General features: G+C 40.2%; 9 protein-coding genes across 9 annotated transcripts; 4 read left to right on the top strand and 5 right to left on the bottom strand.

Annotated features, from left to right (window-relative positions):
* Positions 1–70: 70 nt before the first annotated feature.
* On the bottom strand, positions 71–433 carry TEN1 (Ten1p; the record flags this gene model as incomplete). Its single annotated transcript, XM_043191744.1, has 1 exon — positions 71–433. The coding sequence occupies one exon, from the start codon at positions 431–433 to the stop codon at positions 71–73; it is 363 nt and encodes a 120-aa protein (XP_043048716.1).
* A 541-nt stretch (positions 434–974) lies between these two features.
* On the top strand, positions 975–1,475 carry KQ657_000921 (DNA-directed RNA polymerase III subunit; the record flags this gene model as incomplete). Its single annotated transcript, XM_043191743.1, has 1 exon — positions 975–1,475. The coding sequence occupies one exon, from the start codon at positions 975–977 to the stop codon at positions 1,473–1,475; it is 501 nt and encodes a 166-aa protein (XP_043048715.1).
* A 70-nt stretch (positions 1,476–1,545) lies between these two features.
* Positions 1,546–3,768, bottom strand: KQ657_000920 (putative lipase; the record flags this gene model as incomplete). The annotated part of the gene is made up of 1 exon (XM_043191742.1): positions 1,546–3,768. One exon carries the CDS (start codon positions 3,766–3,768, stop codon positions 1,546–1,548), a length of 2,223 nt encoding a protein of 740 aa, XP_043048714.1.
* Positions 3,769–4,482: 714 nt separating this feature from the next.
* OST3 (dolichyl-diphosphooligosaccharide--protein glycotransferase) lies at positions 4,483–5,478 on the bottom strand (the record flags this gene model as incomplete). The annotated part of the gene is made up of 1 exon (XM_043191741.1): positions 4,483–5,478. The coding sequence occupies one exon, from the start codon at positions 5,476–5,478 to the stop codon at positions 4,483–4,485; it is 996 nt and encodes a 331-aa protein (XP_043048713.1).
* A 204-nt stretch (positions 5,479–5,682) lies between these two features.
* RIM13 (Rim13p) lies at positions 5,683–7,938 on the bottom strand (the record flags this gene model as incomplete). The annotated part of the gene is made up of 1 exon (XM_043191740.1): positions 5,683–7,938. The coding sequence occupies one exon, from the start codon at positions 7,936–7,938 to the stop codon at positions 5,683–5,685; it is 2,256 nt and encodes a 751-aa protein (XP_043048712.1).
* A 232-nt stretch (positions 7,939–8,170) lies between these two features.
* GPI10 (putative glycosylphosphatidylinositol-alpha 1,2 mannosyltransferase) lies at positions 8,171–9,853 on the top strand (the record flags this gene model as incomplete). Its single annotated transcript, XM_043191739.1, has 1 exon — positions 8,171–9,853. One exon carries the CDS (start codon positions 8,171–8,173, stop codon positions 9,851–9,853), a length of 1,683 nt encoding a protein of 560 aa, XP_043048711.1.
* Positions 9,854–10,411: 558 nt separating this feature from the next.
* On the top strand, positions 10,412–11,458 carry ADH1 (Adh1p; the record flags this gene model as incomplete). The annotated part of the gene is made up of 1 exon (XM_043191738.1): positions 10,412–11,458. One exon carries the CDS (start codon positions 10,412–10,414, stop codon positions 11,456–11,458), a length of 1,047 nt encoding a protein of 348 aa, XP_043048710.1.
* A 57-nt stretch (positions 11,459–11,515) lies between these two features.
* KQ657_000915 (uncharacterized protein) lies at positions 11,516–12,031 on the bottom strand (the record flags this gene model as incomplete). Its single annotated transcript, XM_043191737.1, has 1 exon — positions 11,516–12,031. One exon carries the CDS (start codon positions 12,029–12,031, stop codon positions 11,516–11,518), a length of 516 nt encoding a protein of 171 aa, XP_043048709.1.
* A 710-nt stretch (positions 12,032–12,741) lies between these two features.
* KQ657_000914 (uncharacterized protein) lies at positions 12,742–14,971 on the top strand (the record flags this gene model as incomplete). Its single annotated transcript, XM_043191736.1, has 2 exons — positions 12,742–12,751; positions 12,987–14,971. The coding sequence occupies 2 exons, from the start codon at positions 12,742–12,744 to the stop codon at positions 14,969–14,971; spliced, it is 1,995 nt and encodes a 664-aa protein (XP_043048708.1).
* Between the last annotated feature and the right edge of the window lie 1,337 nt (positions 14,972–16,308).

Here is a 16,308-nt window from a genome sequence, read left to right as displayed (position 1 = left end):
GAATATTGCCTTTATATGTATATATCTATGAATACGTAACGTTCGGACTAACTTTAGTAACCCCTTGCATCTATATTGGTTCTAGTTCCGACATGCTAGTCAATAGTGATGCGTCTAATCCTTGACCGTTTATTGGTTGACATTCAAACACATTTAGTTCAATACCATCCCAGAAAGCCCCTATTCCTATAATAGCACCTCCATATACAGATTCTGGTTTCAATTGACCCAACACATTATGAACATCAATGGAGAACGCTTCATTATTGTTACGGTTATTACCAATACCTGGGATTGGACAAACTTGTATATACTCCTTTTCGTCTACATAGTTAACCACTTGGACCACGAGTCGAACCCGACACGGCAGAGCGGTAGAAGCTTCTGGAAACTTCCATGTGAGTTGTTTGGGATCGACTATGAGGCAAGCCATAGTTAAGGATGGAAGATTGTAGTATTAATTATGGGGCCTTACTCTCAATTACACACACCGTAGTTCGTGTATTACGTAATCATGTCTCAGAAGTATTACTTGGTTACGTAAGCTGGATCAAACGGCCGATGATAATGAAGTCTTCTGAGTTAACATTAGCAAGAAGTTATCACACTATTGAATACTGATGATTTCTGCTGATTACTGCGTTCAATTCTACATCCTGAAGTGGAGGCTCTAACGACTACTGACTGTAGCACTCTATAACCTTTTAATTCAAGTATACTTGTTCTGGAATCAACCATTGAACAGCACAAATATTTTACATATCACATTTTATATTGTCAAGACCGTCTGTGTTAGTCTGTTATCATAAGTCTGTTACCATAAGTCTGTTATCATAAGTCTGTTCTTATGTAAGTGTGCCTGGCATTATCATCAAGGTATAAACTTGATGTTCGCATCGCGAAAAAAACAAACCACCTCATCACCACCACCATCCACAGCATTAACATCACCTCCAAAACACTTTGTGGACACAATGAAGGTGGTTAAGCCGAGGAGCGAGTTCTTATCGAACTACGAAGTGTTGCGACACTTGAAAGGAATCCAAAAGAAGAACAATTGGGTGTTCTCAGACAAAGATAAGAAGGAGTCGAATAAAAGACATCGAGATTTCGGTGGAGTCAATTTGGAAATGGTGGTGAAGGATTCCTTACAATATTTAGAAAGTAGTCCTTGTGGAGTTATAGGATCTATTGATAGTTTCAAGCAGTTGATGATATTTTTGAATCAGTTTGAGTTGATGAAGGCAGAGAAGTTGCAAATAGTCAATACTTTGCCCAGATCAATGGTACTTCTTTATGCCTTGGTGGAGGAATGCGACCAACGATTCTCGGAAGCTGAGAGTGAACTGATAATAGAAAAGATAAATGAGTTGTATCCAGTTGAGGAGGAAGCCGAAGGGGAAGAGGACGGAGAGGAGGCAGAAGAAGCAGAAGAAGTGGAGGGTGAAGATGTCGAAGCAGAGGCCGACAATTAATTGATCCTAATCGGATAAATTAATCGGATAAATTAAATGCATGTACTATAGTATTATAATAAATTATTATTTAAATGAAATCTCCAATCACTGAACGTCCCTCAGGTATCTCTAACTTATCTTCAGTCACCGTTGCTGGACTCTTTATAAGCAGTCGCAAACCGACACTATTGTACCATTGACTGAAATTGTCAACCATATCTCCAACATCTGCAAGCAACCCCGTGGGTCCAACAGCAAAGAGAGATTCAGCATTTCCTTTGTTATTAATCCATTGGTGTTCATCCGGAGTCCCTTGAGTTATCACTGCCTTTTCGGAGATTTCATCTTCTTTCGATGATGAACTCGGCAGACATTCCTTTTCAATGGCCTTATTCTTCTCAAGGTTCAAGTCTCTAGAGAGAACAGGAGTCAAATCAAGGTTATAATCAATAGGATCCGGATTAATTTGGGATGCATTATCTTCCATATCGATATCAACAAAATGTGCTTTCACAAGGTGATCCACAACGGGCCAGCCATACGCATTGGCAAATCTTCTTCTCACAACAGCATTATTGTGTGCGTCCGGCTTCAAACGGATCAAAACCTTCCTCCATTTCATATTAGTGTGATATTGACGGGCTATTTCCTCTTCAAGAAGTTCGTACCGTTTTTCTGTTGAACTGTTTTGTAAATCATCAAGCAGTTCACGACTCTTGGTAGGTAAATCACCTTCACCATAAATTTTATCGTGAACTATAATTCCGTCACGGTTCTTGGGGTCCAAGATAAAACTGCTTTCGGGAAGTGGGGGAAGAATTAATGAAGAGGCAGTTTCAAGCATTGATAATTTCTTGATTCTTCCGGATAAACTGGCTATATCTGTAGCTTGGAACGCTCGTACATCGTCATCAACATCATTGACATCAGGAAGAACCAGCAGCTCAGGAGTTTGTCCATTACCATTGCCATTATTGGTGGTGGAAAATATATGGGGAAGAAAGAATGATATTAACAGGGTCAGGGGAAGAAACGAAGCGGCTTTCGATCTAATTGGCTGCTGTTCAGCTTCTACCTCTTTCTTTTCTTCTTCGGACTTTTCTATTAATTGTAGAAGTTCCTGACAGTCTAAAAACATCAACGATGCTGTTCTTAAGGGAACTACCCCATCATTAACAACGTTGGCATAAACTGTTCGTCTTTTAAACTTCTCAAGTACAATATGGGTCGGACCTGTGGGCAAAAGATAAAGTAAAGGCTTCCCGCCTTGTTCCAGATCCTTCAAGCTCAAATCTTGTCCTGTTTTTCCGACTATGCCTGCCAGGAGAGCTATTTTCACATATAATGGGTTGTCGGAATATACACCTAGTAAAGGTGTGGCCACGGTAATGAAATTTATGGGCTGGATTTGCTGGAAGAACCAGGGGAAGTTATATTGCAAATAAGAAATTGCAAACGTCTGAATTAAGCCACCAAGTGAATGGCCAATAAATGAAATCTTATTGACTCTACGATTATTAAAGGTCTCATGTTTAGTCACCAATTCAACAATATATTCAGCAACTCTGCACCCTAAATATTTCACTCCTCTCTCTGTTTTTCCAGCGTTGCCAAAATAGCCCTTCACCACTACATTATCGTCACCGCAAGCTTTGTCTATCAGTTCTTTCAAATAAAGCATGTCCGCGCTGACGTTCGAATGAAGACCATGGGTGAGAATGACCAAATGGATGGGCCTTTGTGGATCTGGTTGAGGCAAGTTCCACAAGTCAAGGGTGCTCTGATTGAAGACCGTAAGTAATGTCGTGGAACAGAACAACCCTTCATCGTATTTATGGGGGATATCTTTATCGGTTGAAGAAGCATCGTGTAGGATCTCCTTTGACGTTCCTATCATGATTTCAAAATTAACAGAGAGAGAAGTGTTGAAGATAATCTGAGATACAATATCGACTTTCCAACTGTATTCGGGCTTTAATGTGTGACAACAGAGTTGAGCGTAAAACGATTGACCAGGTTGAAGTTGTGGAACAAACACTGGTTGGTCAGCAGTGACAAAACACTTTTGATTCTGATCATAATCGTCCAGTGTACAATCAACATAGAGAACATGCGGACCAGCTATGAATGCAGCTCTAAATGCAAGAGACTCGCAGTTGCGAACCTTAACCCAAAGATCGGGTGGCATCCTGGCTATGTTGCCGTCATTATCATCAACTTGTTCCGGGGTATACCGTATCTTGAAGCGTTCTACTTCACCAATCTTAACAGCTCTTGTTTCTCGGTATAATAAGCGGTCGTCAGAACTCATAAGGATAAGAGTAGTGTAGTAATGAGCAGTCTAGAAGTAATGAATGTGGTGATAGAACAATAGTAATAATATAAATGCAAACAATGGTACTAACAATAAAGCAAGGTATGATAGAACAGTGGAGTGAAGTAACCAAAACACAACACATATGCAACTTCCGAATGCTAATACAATTCGGTAGAGAGATGGGCCAAAGCATATAAAGTTTAACTGGTATGATTCCGTGGGGTCCTTATACTCATGTGAAGTTAAGTTTTTGTTACGTAATCTATTACGTAAGCTCAAACGGATAAACCTTGTTGAAGGTATGCACTCAACTGACAGACTATACTTGCTTTTATCATCATCACATGCTGGACTTTCATCCTATAGAACTTACAGCTCAAGGGATCCTTGGGGGCCCGCTTGAAACCATTAACACCGAGTTTGATCTGTTGACACAATCGCAATACATACTATTAACTAGACTTCGAACGATTGAAGAACGGTTGGTTCATTTCAAAGACGTGGTAGAAAAGGATGATGATGATGTCATTGATGTGACCGTCTTAGCACGTCAGATCAAGTCTTTGAAACAAAGACTACATACTTGTGATAAGACCATACGACGGGTGGAAGACCGGGTATCCCGACTTGAAAGTTAGTACAATGATTTAGTACGTAATGATTTCAGTATATATATATATGTGTGTGTGTGTGTGTACTGCTGCAGTTCTAAATGGCTAGACGGTATGGATAGCCTTGACTCTTAACTGAGAAGATGTTAAGCAACATGGAATAAGCAAACAAGACTATGGCACACACAATAGCTGAGCCCAAGAGCTGAACTTTACCATCGCTCAATTGGGGTAACTTCTTAACTAAGAGAATCACACACAAACTTAAGACTCCATAGAGAAAAGAGATAAGCTGTGTTTCAATACCGTATTGGGCCTGTTGACCTGGAGCAAAGTATTGAGGACCATTCTCTGTTTCCTTTACAAAGGGCGTGTTTCTTATGCGGTTGAACATTGAACCGCAAGTGAAAAGTAGCACGGCAATTAAAGATAAAGCACACCAGAGGAATTTGGAAGCTATAAGCTTTTTCAATTTAGCAGAAAACAAATAGACAGAAACAAGAACAACAAACGTCATGACGGCGTTGAAAATAATCAAGTTGTAATTCAAAGGAACATATACGTTGAAAGTTTGTCCGGTGTTTTCACTTACCCAATTCTTCAACAACTCCACATGATCGCCTTGGTAAAACGGATATTCAGTGTACGACTTCAAGTAATTGGAAGGCAACTTGGAATTGGTTGGTGGGAAGTAAAACACCTTGGGAATACTTTGTAAGCCAAATTCACTGAACAAGGCACGTGAATTGGCAAAGTCAGTATACCCAAAGAAAACATCTTTAATATCATTATTATCACCTCCAGAAACTCCCGTAGGGTGATCTTGGAACCACGAATCTGCCATTAAGCTGAAGGCAGGCTTGAATTCTTGACATAACACGCAATTAATCATCGTCAGATCAGTAGTCATCATTAATACTAAATGATAGTCTCTTGCTCCGCCCATGATATCCCGATAGTTATTGTCTGTGATTTGAAGCCATTTGGAACCGGTTTTTTTGGTCAATTGGTTTTGTAAAGTGGCTGGAGCGACTCCAGCAATTACTACTGCCAAACTCAAGAAGAGAGCAATAACTTTTTGAACTCCAAACATCTTGAAGGTGGCTGTGAATGGGGTATTTACAGTGTTGGGCAGTCCTGACACGGTCGCTTTTAATAGAAAAATTTCAATATTTGGGCGCTACCACTTTATGGTAGCGCATGGTTTATTATAGGCTTTGTTCAGTATGTATAATTTATCCGTGTTATATAATCCGTAGTCCTTCTCCTTGTCCTTGTCCTTGTCCTTATCACTGATTCACTCCATGTCCACTAAACTAATGTCCTTATTGTTCCCGAGGCTCACTGAACAGTGAAATTCACTGGTATGTTGCAACTCCACTAATAATATGAATTCACCTGGCAATTCAATCGTCCAATCGTAGAAAAGTCCATACAAGTTATTGCACCAGGTTTCATTAATAAACACACTTTGTGACGTAAACCTGTTGAAAAGAGATGCTCGCATAAATGGACGGTATTGCAGTAGTTCGGTGATAGGAGTATCAAGATAATTGTGTAAATGAAGTCTGATATTATTGTTATAATCAGTAGTCCGGATTAATAACTTATGACTGTTGTTGTTGTTCCAGTCAAAGGTACACTGTCGTAAGAATAATCCTAATGATGTTGGAATCTTTGCTATCTTTAATTCTTTGGTTGAGTTTAACACCAATTTATACTTTCCAATGACGTTTTCAATATTAGATACAACTATTCTGTAGTTACCCACCTCAAGATCTTTAAAGTTCTGAACCACGGTATTTTGTTCATAAGACTCATGAGAAAGGAGCGATTTGGGATCAAATTCTCGTGTTCCGGAGGTAATTTCTTCCTCACCACAATAGAATATATGGAAGTTCACATGAATGCCAGGATCATTAGCAAACAATGCAATATCAACATCTGTTCTTTCAGTAACTGGTATGACATATTGAGGGTTTCTAATGTATGAAGACTTATTGTATGGGCTTCCCAGATTTGTTGTATCCCAATTTCCAGTTATTTCCTTTGTGAACGGCTTCTCATAGGCAGCTTTTTCAAAGCTAAACTCCGGACCAATATTGTTGTAGGCATGAAGGGAGAAAAGAGTGCTCGTGGAACACTCCGGGACCACCATGTACTCTTTGGAAGGCTCGAGAATGAATTTAAGTAAAAATAACCTATTGTTCATCTCTTTGTTCCTGGTAATGTTTAAATGCTCTGCTCTGTTCAATAATTTGGTTCGGACGTCGTAAATGTTAATGTTAATCCAAATATCAACGGCGTCATCATCTTCGGGACTGTCTGATAAGTGTCTTTCTAAAAGTATCCATAATTCCTGTTTCTGGTGGCTTTTATTATGAATAAGAAATTGTTGCGTCTCTCCAAATGCTGCTCTATTCTGGTACTTGAACGTTATAGTCGATTTGAAACCAAACAATGTCTTGGGGTTCCAGTTCAAGTATAAGTATTTGAAATTTGATAAGCCAGTAATAGACAAGCTTCTTTGGTTTAACCATGAGTTTTTCAACTGTAAACAGTTTCCATCTTCTTTAGCGATTGATGTAACAGCGTAGTCATGATTTGAAACTAATTTTAACTCCTTACACACCTTATCTGTCAAAACACCAGTTCCTAGTCCAATAAGAACTTCTCCACGTTGGAAATAATTGACTAACATCTCATCAAGGTTATCCAGATGAATTCTAACAACTTCAGGAATCCAGCCAATCAACATGAATGTGTCTGTAGCCATATTTGAACCTTGGAAATCATGATAACCATGATTCAGTAATAATTGTATGTACGCCTTTTCCACTAAAGCTGGCCAATATAAATCCTTAGTCTCAATAGAGCTAATTATCAACTGCCTATTATTCCTATTACTCGATGGATGCTGCTCGGGAAACGGGAGCAGATTATCCACCACTACAATCCGTTCACAGCCGTTAAAGAAAAGCCTCACATGATATAGAGACGACGCTTCCCTTGGATACACACAACCGTTCAACTTTTCAGTAGCCATAGTATTCTCTGCAATGCTTAACACCGAAGAGACATATGAACAGTCGTTCAATAAATCTTGGTACAATTGGCAAGTGCCATCCATGTCCCAGTTGGTGATCTGTATCTGTTGGAAGTTATATTCCGGTGGTATCTCTAATTGAACCAACCGACTATCATCATAGGTCGACAGTTTCAAGCCTTCCCACGCACTCACTGAGTCGTATCGACAGTTGAACTCCACCACAGGATAATAAAGAACACCGTTTCGTTTGGAACAAAGCCATAGAAACCTTTCTTGGATCCCAATCTTGTTCTCAGTTATACGACCGTAAAGACTCATTAAATATGACGAAATCGCCATCAATCTATCTTTATCTTGAGTGTTCCCAGCTAAAAGTCCGTTCATGATCTTTATGCATTTGATGCACTCATCTTTGGCATTAGACTTGTTGGCTACAACACAAGCATTGAATACCGTACTGTTAATATTCTTCAAGAGATCCGCTAGTAATTCCAGGTCCCCCATTGGCTGGCTTGCCAATGTATAAATAAGTCGTATAATTGAACCTAGCCTTTTGCCGACCTTTGTATAACTTTATCAATAGAAGCAATGACATAAGAAAACGACACATAGACCCATATTAGGAAATTGCATGTCCACCTGTTACGTGTGTTTACCATATTTTGTCTTACCCATTACAATGTATCTAACTACCAAAAGTACTCCACATTTCAAACATTCACTATACAATTCATTCATGAGTCAATTAAGACACCGCAAGGGACGTGAGCCGTTTACGGAGGGTCATGTGGATGTTGTCTCCAGCACGAAGACCCGGAAAATGCATGTGCACAATAGCCGTACATGGCTATTGCTATTGGTGGTGTTATCCATACGATTATTCAATGCCTTCACCACCAAGACGTTCTTCCAAGCAGACGAATACTATCAACTGTTAGAGGTTGCACATTCGAGAGTCTTTGGGTATGGCTACATCACTTGGGAATGGAAGGAGAAACTACGGTCTTCCTTACACCCTATGGTATATGTTATTGTGTACACTGTAGCATCTGCATTTCGTAATCAGTCACAATGGATCATCTTTAATGGACCCAAGATCATCAATGCTATCATTGCCACTATTGGAGATTTCTATACTTACAGATATGCACAGACATATTTGGGCAACGAAACAATGGCTTTAGAGACTTTGGGAATGTCGATCATTAGTGGCTTCAACTGGCATATGATAACCAGATCGTTCTCCAATACATTGGAGATGGTCTTGACTGCCGTAGCTTTGAGTCTTTGGTCTTGGGGGGGGCAATTAACCTCAAAGCACTTAATCGCATGCGCTTTTGGCATGGTAACTTGCATTCTCAGACCAACAAACGGTTTGCTTTGGTTATACCTTGGAGGTTTGTACCTTCTCAAACAAAGAAATAAACCAATAGTATTTATTATCAAGATTATTGCTTTTATCTTTGCTGAGCTATTCTTAGTCCTCGCTCTTAGTGGTGGTTTGGACTATTGGTTCTATGGTGAGTTAACTTTCCCGCTTTACAACTTTATTGAGTTCAATGTGGTTAAGAACTTATCTATATTCTACGGATCAGCTCCTTGGCACTTTTATATATTCCAAGGATTGCCTATATTGACTCTCGGTTTCCTTCCTCTTCTACTTGTTTCCTTCTATTACAACTATGCCGACCCTCTTAGTCATGTTGTTGCATTCGTGATAGGAATGTTTCTGTGCGTTGCACACAAAGAATTCCGGTTCATTTATGCGTTGCAGCCAATATTACTAGTGCTAGCATGCAAAGCGTATCATCAAGTTGCTGGTGGTAGATGTCGCAAGATCTTGCTTATAACTGCTGTGGTTGGTAATGTGGTCCCAGCCTACTTCTTTTCACAGATCAATGAACGTGGCGTTATTGATATCATGAGCTACTTGCGAGAAGAAGTACCTGAGAATGCAATTGTTGGGTTTCTAACTCCTTGTCATTCTACACCTTGGCAGAGCCATCTACACTTAGAGCGCATGGAAAACCAAACTTGGTTTCTCACTTGTGAGCCACCTTTGCATCTCCAACACGGTACATTAGAGCTGGTTCGTAATTACAGAGATATTTCGGATCAATTTTATGATGATCCAGTTAACTTCCTTCATGGAAGAATCAGTGAGAAGGGGAAAACACCCAATAAAGATGAGCGTGATAATCTCGTATGGCCACATCAATTGATTGCATTTGAAGCGTTGGACTCATTATTGAAGAAAGAACTTATGAATCCAATCATAAGCGGATCAACACAACACGAGCCGCAATATCACGAATGTCGCCGCTTTTTCAACTCCTACTTGCACTGGGATCCTCGGCGCCGGGGTGATTTAATAGTCTATTGCAGGGACGATCAGCGAGAAAGCGAATACGACATTTAGTAATATTCGTTGGGTCTTCCTAATGGCACTTTTGTGCAATTTTGGGAACGATTTTCCTAAGCGCATTTTTTCTGGTGTTTACATAGTACACTTAACACCGGTTTTATAATAGCATACTTGCACGGGACACTTTATGCGGAAAAATGCGGGACACTCACGTACTTGGATTTTTCCGAAGTATGCGTTATGGTGTCGGAAAATCTGGTGGTAACATCCAATAATCAATACGTCAGCACTTAACGTTTAAAGGCTAAGAGTTTATTGTCCTTCGTGAAAGCTTCATCAGGTGAAAAGTAGGAGTGTATGAAAGCCGTGTCCACTTATCAAGGGCACCCTCTAAGCGAATAGACTTACTAGCATGGCATGCGTTGGCTCCTTCACAGGCAGACGGGGTTTAGGAGTCTATGACATTTCTGGATAATTAATGCACTGTTGCAATTTTATTTCCGACTATAAGTACAGAGCAATCCCACTCATTTGTCAATATTATTTTGTTATATTTTTCAGCAGGCTTAAGATCAACTGGTCCTAAACACAAATACTTTAAAAACTATACAAATGTCTATCCCAAAAACGCAAAAGGCTGTTGTCTTTGAAACCAATGGTGGTCCATTGGAATACAAGGAAATCCCCGTTCCTGAACCAAAGGCTAACGAAATCTTAATTCATGTCAGATACTCTGGTGTTTGTCACACTGATTTGCATGCCTGGAAGGGTGACTGGCCCTTGCCAACCAAGTTACCATTGGTTGGTGGACATGAAGGTGCTGGTGAAGTTGTTGCCGTCGGTAAGAATGTTAACGGCTGGAAAATCGGTGACTTGGCCGGTATTAAATGGTTAAATGGTTCTTGTTTGTCGTGTGAATTCTGTCAAAAGTCCAATGAATCTAATTGTCCAGATGCGGACTTATCTGGTTACACTCACGACGGTTCATTCCAAGAATATGCTACTGCTGATGCCGTTCAAGCTGCTAGAATCCCAGCTGGTACCGACTTGGCTCAAGCTGCTCCAATCTTGTGTGCAGGTATTACTGTCTACAAGGCCTTGAAGACCGCTCAATTAGAACCCGGTCAATGGGTCTGTATCTCTGGTGCTGGTGGTGGATTAGGTTCCCTTGCCATCCAATACGCTAAAGCCATGGGTTACAGAGTCGCTGCCATTGACGGTGGTGATGAAAAGGGTGAATTCTGTAAGTCATTAGGTGCTGAAGCTTTCATTGACTTCACCAAATCTAAGGATATGGTTAAGGATGTTGTTGCTGCAACTAACGGTGGTCCACATGGTGTTATCAACGTTTCTGTTTCTGAAAAGGCCATTGCTCAATCTTGTGAATATGTTAGAAGCTGTGGTACTGTTGTCTTGGTTGGGTTACCAGCTGGTGCCCAAGTCAAGACTCCAGTTTTCGATGCTGTGGTCAAGTCAGTTTCCATCAGAGGTTCTTATGTTGGTAACAGAGCCGACTCTGCTGAGGCCATTGACTTCTTCGCCAGAGGGTTGATCAAGTGTCCCATCAAGGTTGTCGGAATGTCTGAATTACCAAAGATTTACGAATTGATGGAAGCCGGTAAGATTATCGGTAGATACGTTATTGATACCAGCAAATAAAATTTAGGGTTATGATGATGTTTATGACAATAATATGATTAATATAGATGACTGTAACTATGTGCTCTTCTGTTTGAGAAATTCATTGACTTCGTTCATTTGGTCTGCCTCTAATTTGACTCGTTCCATCCACCGAGTCACAAGATTTTCGTTCTCCCGAGTCAATTTCTCCGCCTTCTCAGTAAGAAGATTGAGTTGTATTTGACCCATTAGAATCTCGTCGTTGGCTATCTGTATGGCCTTGTTCTTCTCTTGAAGCTCATACTTTAATGCGTGGATCTTGTTGGACATTTGCTTCTCTCGGCTTTCAAAGTCCGAAATCCGTTTCTTCTGACTTTGTAGCATCATTTCCTTCTTATCAAGAAGAGCGGCTAACTTGTTAATCTCCCGAGTCTGTGATTGGTTGATTGGCAGCTCTTCTCCATGTTGGCCTATTACTACTTCCTTTTGGTGTAGTCGATCATTGAGCTCTTGGAACGCATGGAAAAGTCTCGTATCTCGTTTCTCGTATTCATCCCGCTCAATCAATTTACGAAGTAGATCCAGCGTCCAGCGCTCATTGTCTTCTATCATTGCCATATTAAAGAGTAAAAGTGAACAGTAAGTCACTGTACCGTTTCATTGATTAGAATCTTCAATAATGTCGTGCAAAATGTCGTTTTAATGGTCAAATGTCGTTCCAATCACTAACACCCTCTGTGCAAGAAGGCTTCTTAACAAACTCAATCACCAACGTATCGTACTACTATTGTATGTGCGTTTGTGGAATAGCTCTTATTTCTATAGTGGTTATACTACCGTTATGTGCCTTAAATCACATGCTGAGTATATATATACATATATACATATACCTTCACTTCGTATATTTAGATTCTGCATATACTCTTCGACTTTATACACTTCATTTTTGACATGATAAATACGAGATGTTCAAAAGCAGACTCCAAATATAACTTTCCAATTAAAGTCAGTTACATCATCTTATATGTGCTATGGTTGTGTTAGTGTTTCCTTTCCTTTGTGACTGTAAACTTTTCGTTACAAAATTGTCGTAAAATGGCCAAAAAAGAAGCTAATTAAACTTAAAAAAAAGTCAATTTCTAATAACAGTCACCACCGTTATCTTCTCTCATTTCCACCTCAAACTTAACTGCTATCATCGGGATCACTTACACGATATAATTACCAAATGAACTTGGCTTATGATGTTATGTTTAATGGTAGCGCGGATAAATGGTAAGCTATATGACACAAACCCCGATATAGCGTACAAAGTAAATGGAATGGCAACAGGTGCCAATAAAGCCAACTTTAGCCAATCTATAGGAAAGATATCAATAGCTATAACAAAGCCAAATATAAACGTTAACAGCCAGGGCTCCCCATCTTGATCTGGAGGTATAAATAGCGTGGGAGTTCCGCATGTCTGAATGGAGCATATGGAAGTGGGGATGGCGAAGAAACGAAGACGACCAGGAAACAACCACCATCATCAGCAGTAATCATAGTGTCTATGCATCTAGTATAGCGCCGTCGTATCAAGAAACGGAGTCGACTTCTCTTCTCTCTGTTTCCGTACTGAACGATGACGATGTCACGGATAGCAATAACGGATGGTTGGGGTACATTTATGGGTTCATTCCTTCTTGGAGTGCTAACGGTGGTGTTCTGGACAGAGCAGATTCTGATTCTGGTCGAGCGGACAATTTTGGGCATGGATATGGCTCTAACGGGGGTCAACTGGAAGCTGGTAGAATTCTTGTACGGAAGTTCCGACTGGCTGTTGAAAACAGTAAAGGTTCTGTGAACTATGGTATTTATTTTAACGGCGAAAGTGGTGGTGGTAGTGAAATGGCTCTAAGTGATTCGATTACCGAAACCAGTCCTATCTATTACAAACTTTCGTCGAGTTCTCGTCATCCGTCCAGCAAAGCTACGCATAGAAATCGCATTGTTCCGAGCATGGCTCAAACTTATAGAGATATAACTTGGGTCACCAATTTGAGACTCTGGAGCGAGAAGTTGGTGCTAAAGGAGAAGACTTCCGAGTGTCACTTATATGCTCGTAAGAACATAGAGCATAAATTAGGGTCCATTAAACGAATACTTATAATTGGTGTGCACGGTTATTTACCCAGCAAGTTTGTTAAATCACATGTGGGCGACAATAACTATGCAGATGCCCTTTATTTCACCCGTTCTTCGAGGAAGATGATGGAGACTTGGTTGAGAGATCAAGGTAAAAATCCTCAAGATTATATAATAGATTGTGTGGCCTTAGAGGGCCAAGGCAGACACGAAAAACGGTTCGTCAAGCTTTGTAAGCTTTTGGCCAATTGGAAGTCCAAAATAGAGTCAAGTGATTTTATTTATGTTGTGGGTCATTGTCATGCTACTATAGTGGCAGCCAGTCTTTTGGCGCACATCTTGAATACCTACTCATTGAAGAGCAAACATATTCCTGTGGGGTTCTTAAGTATTGCAGGTATCAATATTGGACCAATTGTTGGTTTGGACTCTAAATTAGTCATAAGAGCATATTCATCATGGGAAAATGAAGTAATCAATGAATTATTTGAACTCCAAAAACCTACCAGCAAATTAAGTCAACGATATGTTAAAGACTTGGAAATTTTGGTTAATCATAACGTCAAAATAACCTTTTGTGGAAGTCTAACAGACCAATTTGTTCCTCTAATGTCTTCATTGGCATGTCACTTACTGCATCCAAATATTTATCGTTTTGCATATGTAGAGAAAAGCGGACATGTGCCTCCGTTTTTGGTTACTTTGGGCAAGTTGATTTTGGTTATAAAAAACTTGGGTCATTCGGATTATGATTTATTAAGAGAATACAGCCAAATAATGGAAGATTTGAAATTGGACAATAGTACCAGGTTATCGCCTCCACTTATTCCATCATCAGTTCCTTCTTCTAATAGAGGAGGAGGATCTCGAATTTCATCAGCAGTCGACTATAACGTAAGTAGGAGATCTTCAACGTCACCCCCCAAACTCAATTCGTCTTTTTCGAATAAGGCTGGCTCTACTATAATATTACCTCGTTCGGCTACTACTACATCCAATGGTACTGGAGACCATGGAAAGACATTTATTGAGGAACCACCACGTTCGTCCGACAGATTTGTTGATGAAGTTGAAGTAGACGATGGACTCGAACACTGGAACATTCAGCACGATGATAATGTTTATTATGCCGGCATTAAACATGCTTTAGAAACAACAAGTTTGAAGCAAAGTCGAGGTTTACGAGTTTCGTACGAAATGAGTAACACCAAGCGAGAACTAAATTTGTTTCATTTACCTTGGGATTTACGACTAATGATTAACGAGCTTATGCAAATGCAGAACCGGAATTTCCATAGTCTAGACTTAATCCGTCAGCTTGTGTCCGATTATCATTTGTGGCAGCCTACGCAGAAGCATTGGAAAGATATCAAAATGTGCTTCAATGGAGTTGGAGAGATTGATATCGACGAATTGATATTTTAGTTATTTTGGCGGACACCCAACAATTGACACTATTTATTTTCTAGTGGCCGTTCATTCGTTTGAGGTTAAGAACACTATCTTTACTACACTGAGGTAATTGCCGTGAGAGTGAGAGAGATAATTTTGGTTTGGGGCCCCCCCCCCCCCCCCCCCACACGGCGGCGGCGGTGGAGATAGGATTTACGTCTGCGCAGCTTACCGCACGTGCAGCACTACATTGTGCATTCTGCATTCTGCAGTATATTGAATCCCACTTATCGGGGATCAGATCAGAAATAAAGGGAATAAAAAGGAATATGGCAAGAAAGAGAAGGCATTTGAGGGGGGGAGGGGTAGATTAAATATCGACCTATTTTGAGGCTACGGGGTATTTGAATTGAATGAATCTCATCAAAATCTTTGTCATATACATTGTTAACCCTTTGTATAATTAGGGTTCTTTTAGTGGCTATTGTGTGTCTTTCCAGGTATGGGACACGACCTTGCAGAATGCATCCACTAACAAAAAAGATAGATGAGCAACGTGGGTTGCAGAAATCGGTAAGGGCAAACCCCGATCGAGCAACAATGTGCTATTGTTGCAAAATGAACATGAACAGTGAGGCTCACTACACAATAGGATATAGATTAAAGACAATACTTCACTATGCAGCCGGTGTAATGAATCAACCCTTTGGTGTTAGGAAAATGGTGTAACTGAAGTAAAGTGATAAAGTATATTTTTGGATCGATAGAATACGAGATGATTCATGAATTATAATCAAGTGGGAGCGGAACGGAACAGAACGGATACAAGTAATGTACATATTTTTGTAGTCCAGAACCCGCATCTGCAAGTTTTATACTTCGTTATTTTGTAGGGCCGATGTGGTACCAGCACGCGACCAAATTCCGCCGTATGCCACAACGCAACATTGGGCCTGTTGTCGACTAAAACATTGTTTGTTATGGGCTTTAGCCTTTTTTTTTTGATTTTTATTCCTTTTGTGCACCACCAGGAGGTAGTGGCCAATTAGCCCTTAGCCCACGCACGGTGGGTGGGTGTGACAAAGTTGGAGATCGCTTTGTGGAGTTGAGAGAGCGAACTTTACCATGGATTTTATTTTGTCACAGGTCCGTCTGGTTTGACTACATTTGATCTTCAACTTAGGAGTTGTGTGTTTTTTTTCTTTTAACCGTTTCGCTTCCCGCTTGATTTAGTATAAGAGAAAACAGTCGTCTAGAACGGAAAGTACTGGTTGCTTTTGGTCTGCAAATTCTTCTTCACCGCTTTGTATATCGTTCCTTTAAAAAACCCAGCTTGCATCGACTTGTGGATAGGACTTAATAATTTTGGT

The sequence above is a fragment of the Scheffersomyces spartinae genome, assembly GCF_019049425.1.
Source record: "Scheffersomyces spartinae strain ARV_011 chromosome Unknown scaffold_13, whole genome shotgun sequence".
Lineage (NCBI taxonomy): Eukaryota > Fungi > Ascomycota > Pichiomycetes > Serinales > Debaryomycetaceae > Lizanozyma > Lizanozyma spartinae.
Note: the sequence above shows the minus strand (reverse complement) of the source record. Positions and strands in the feature narration are given on the sequence as shown.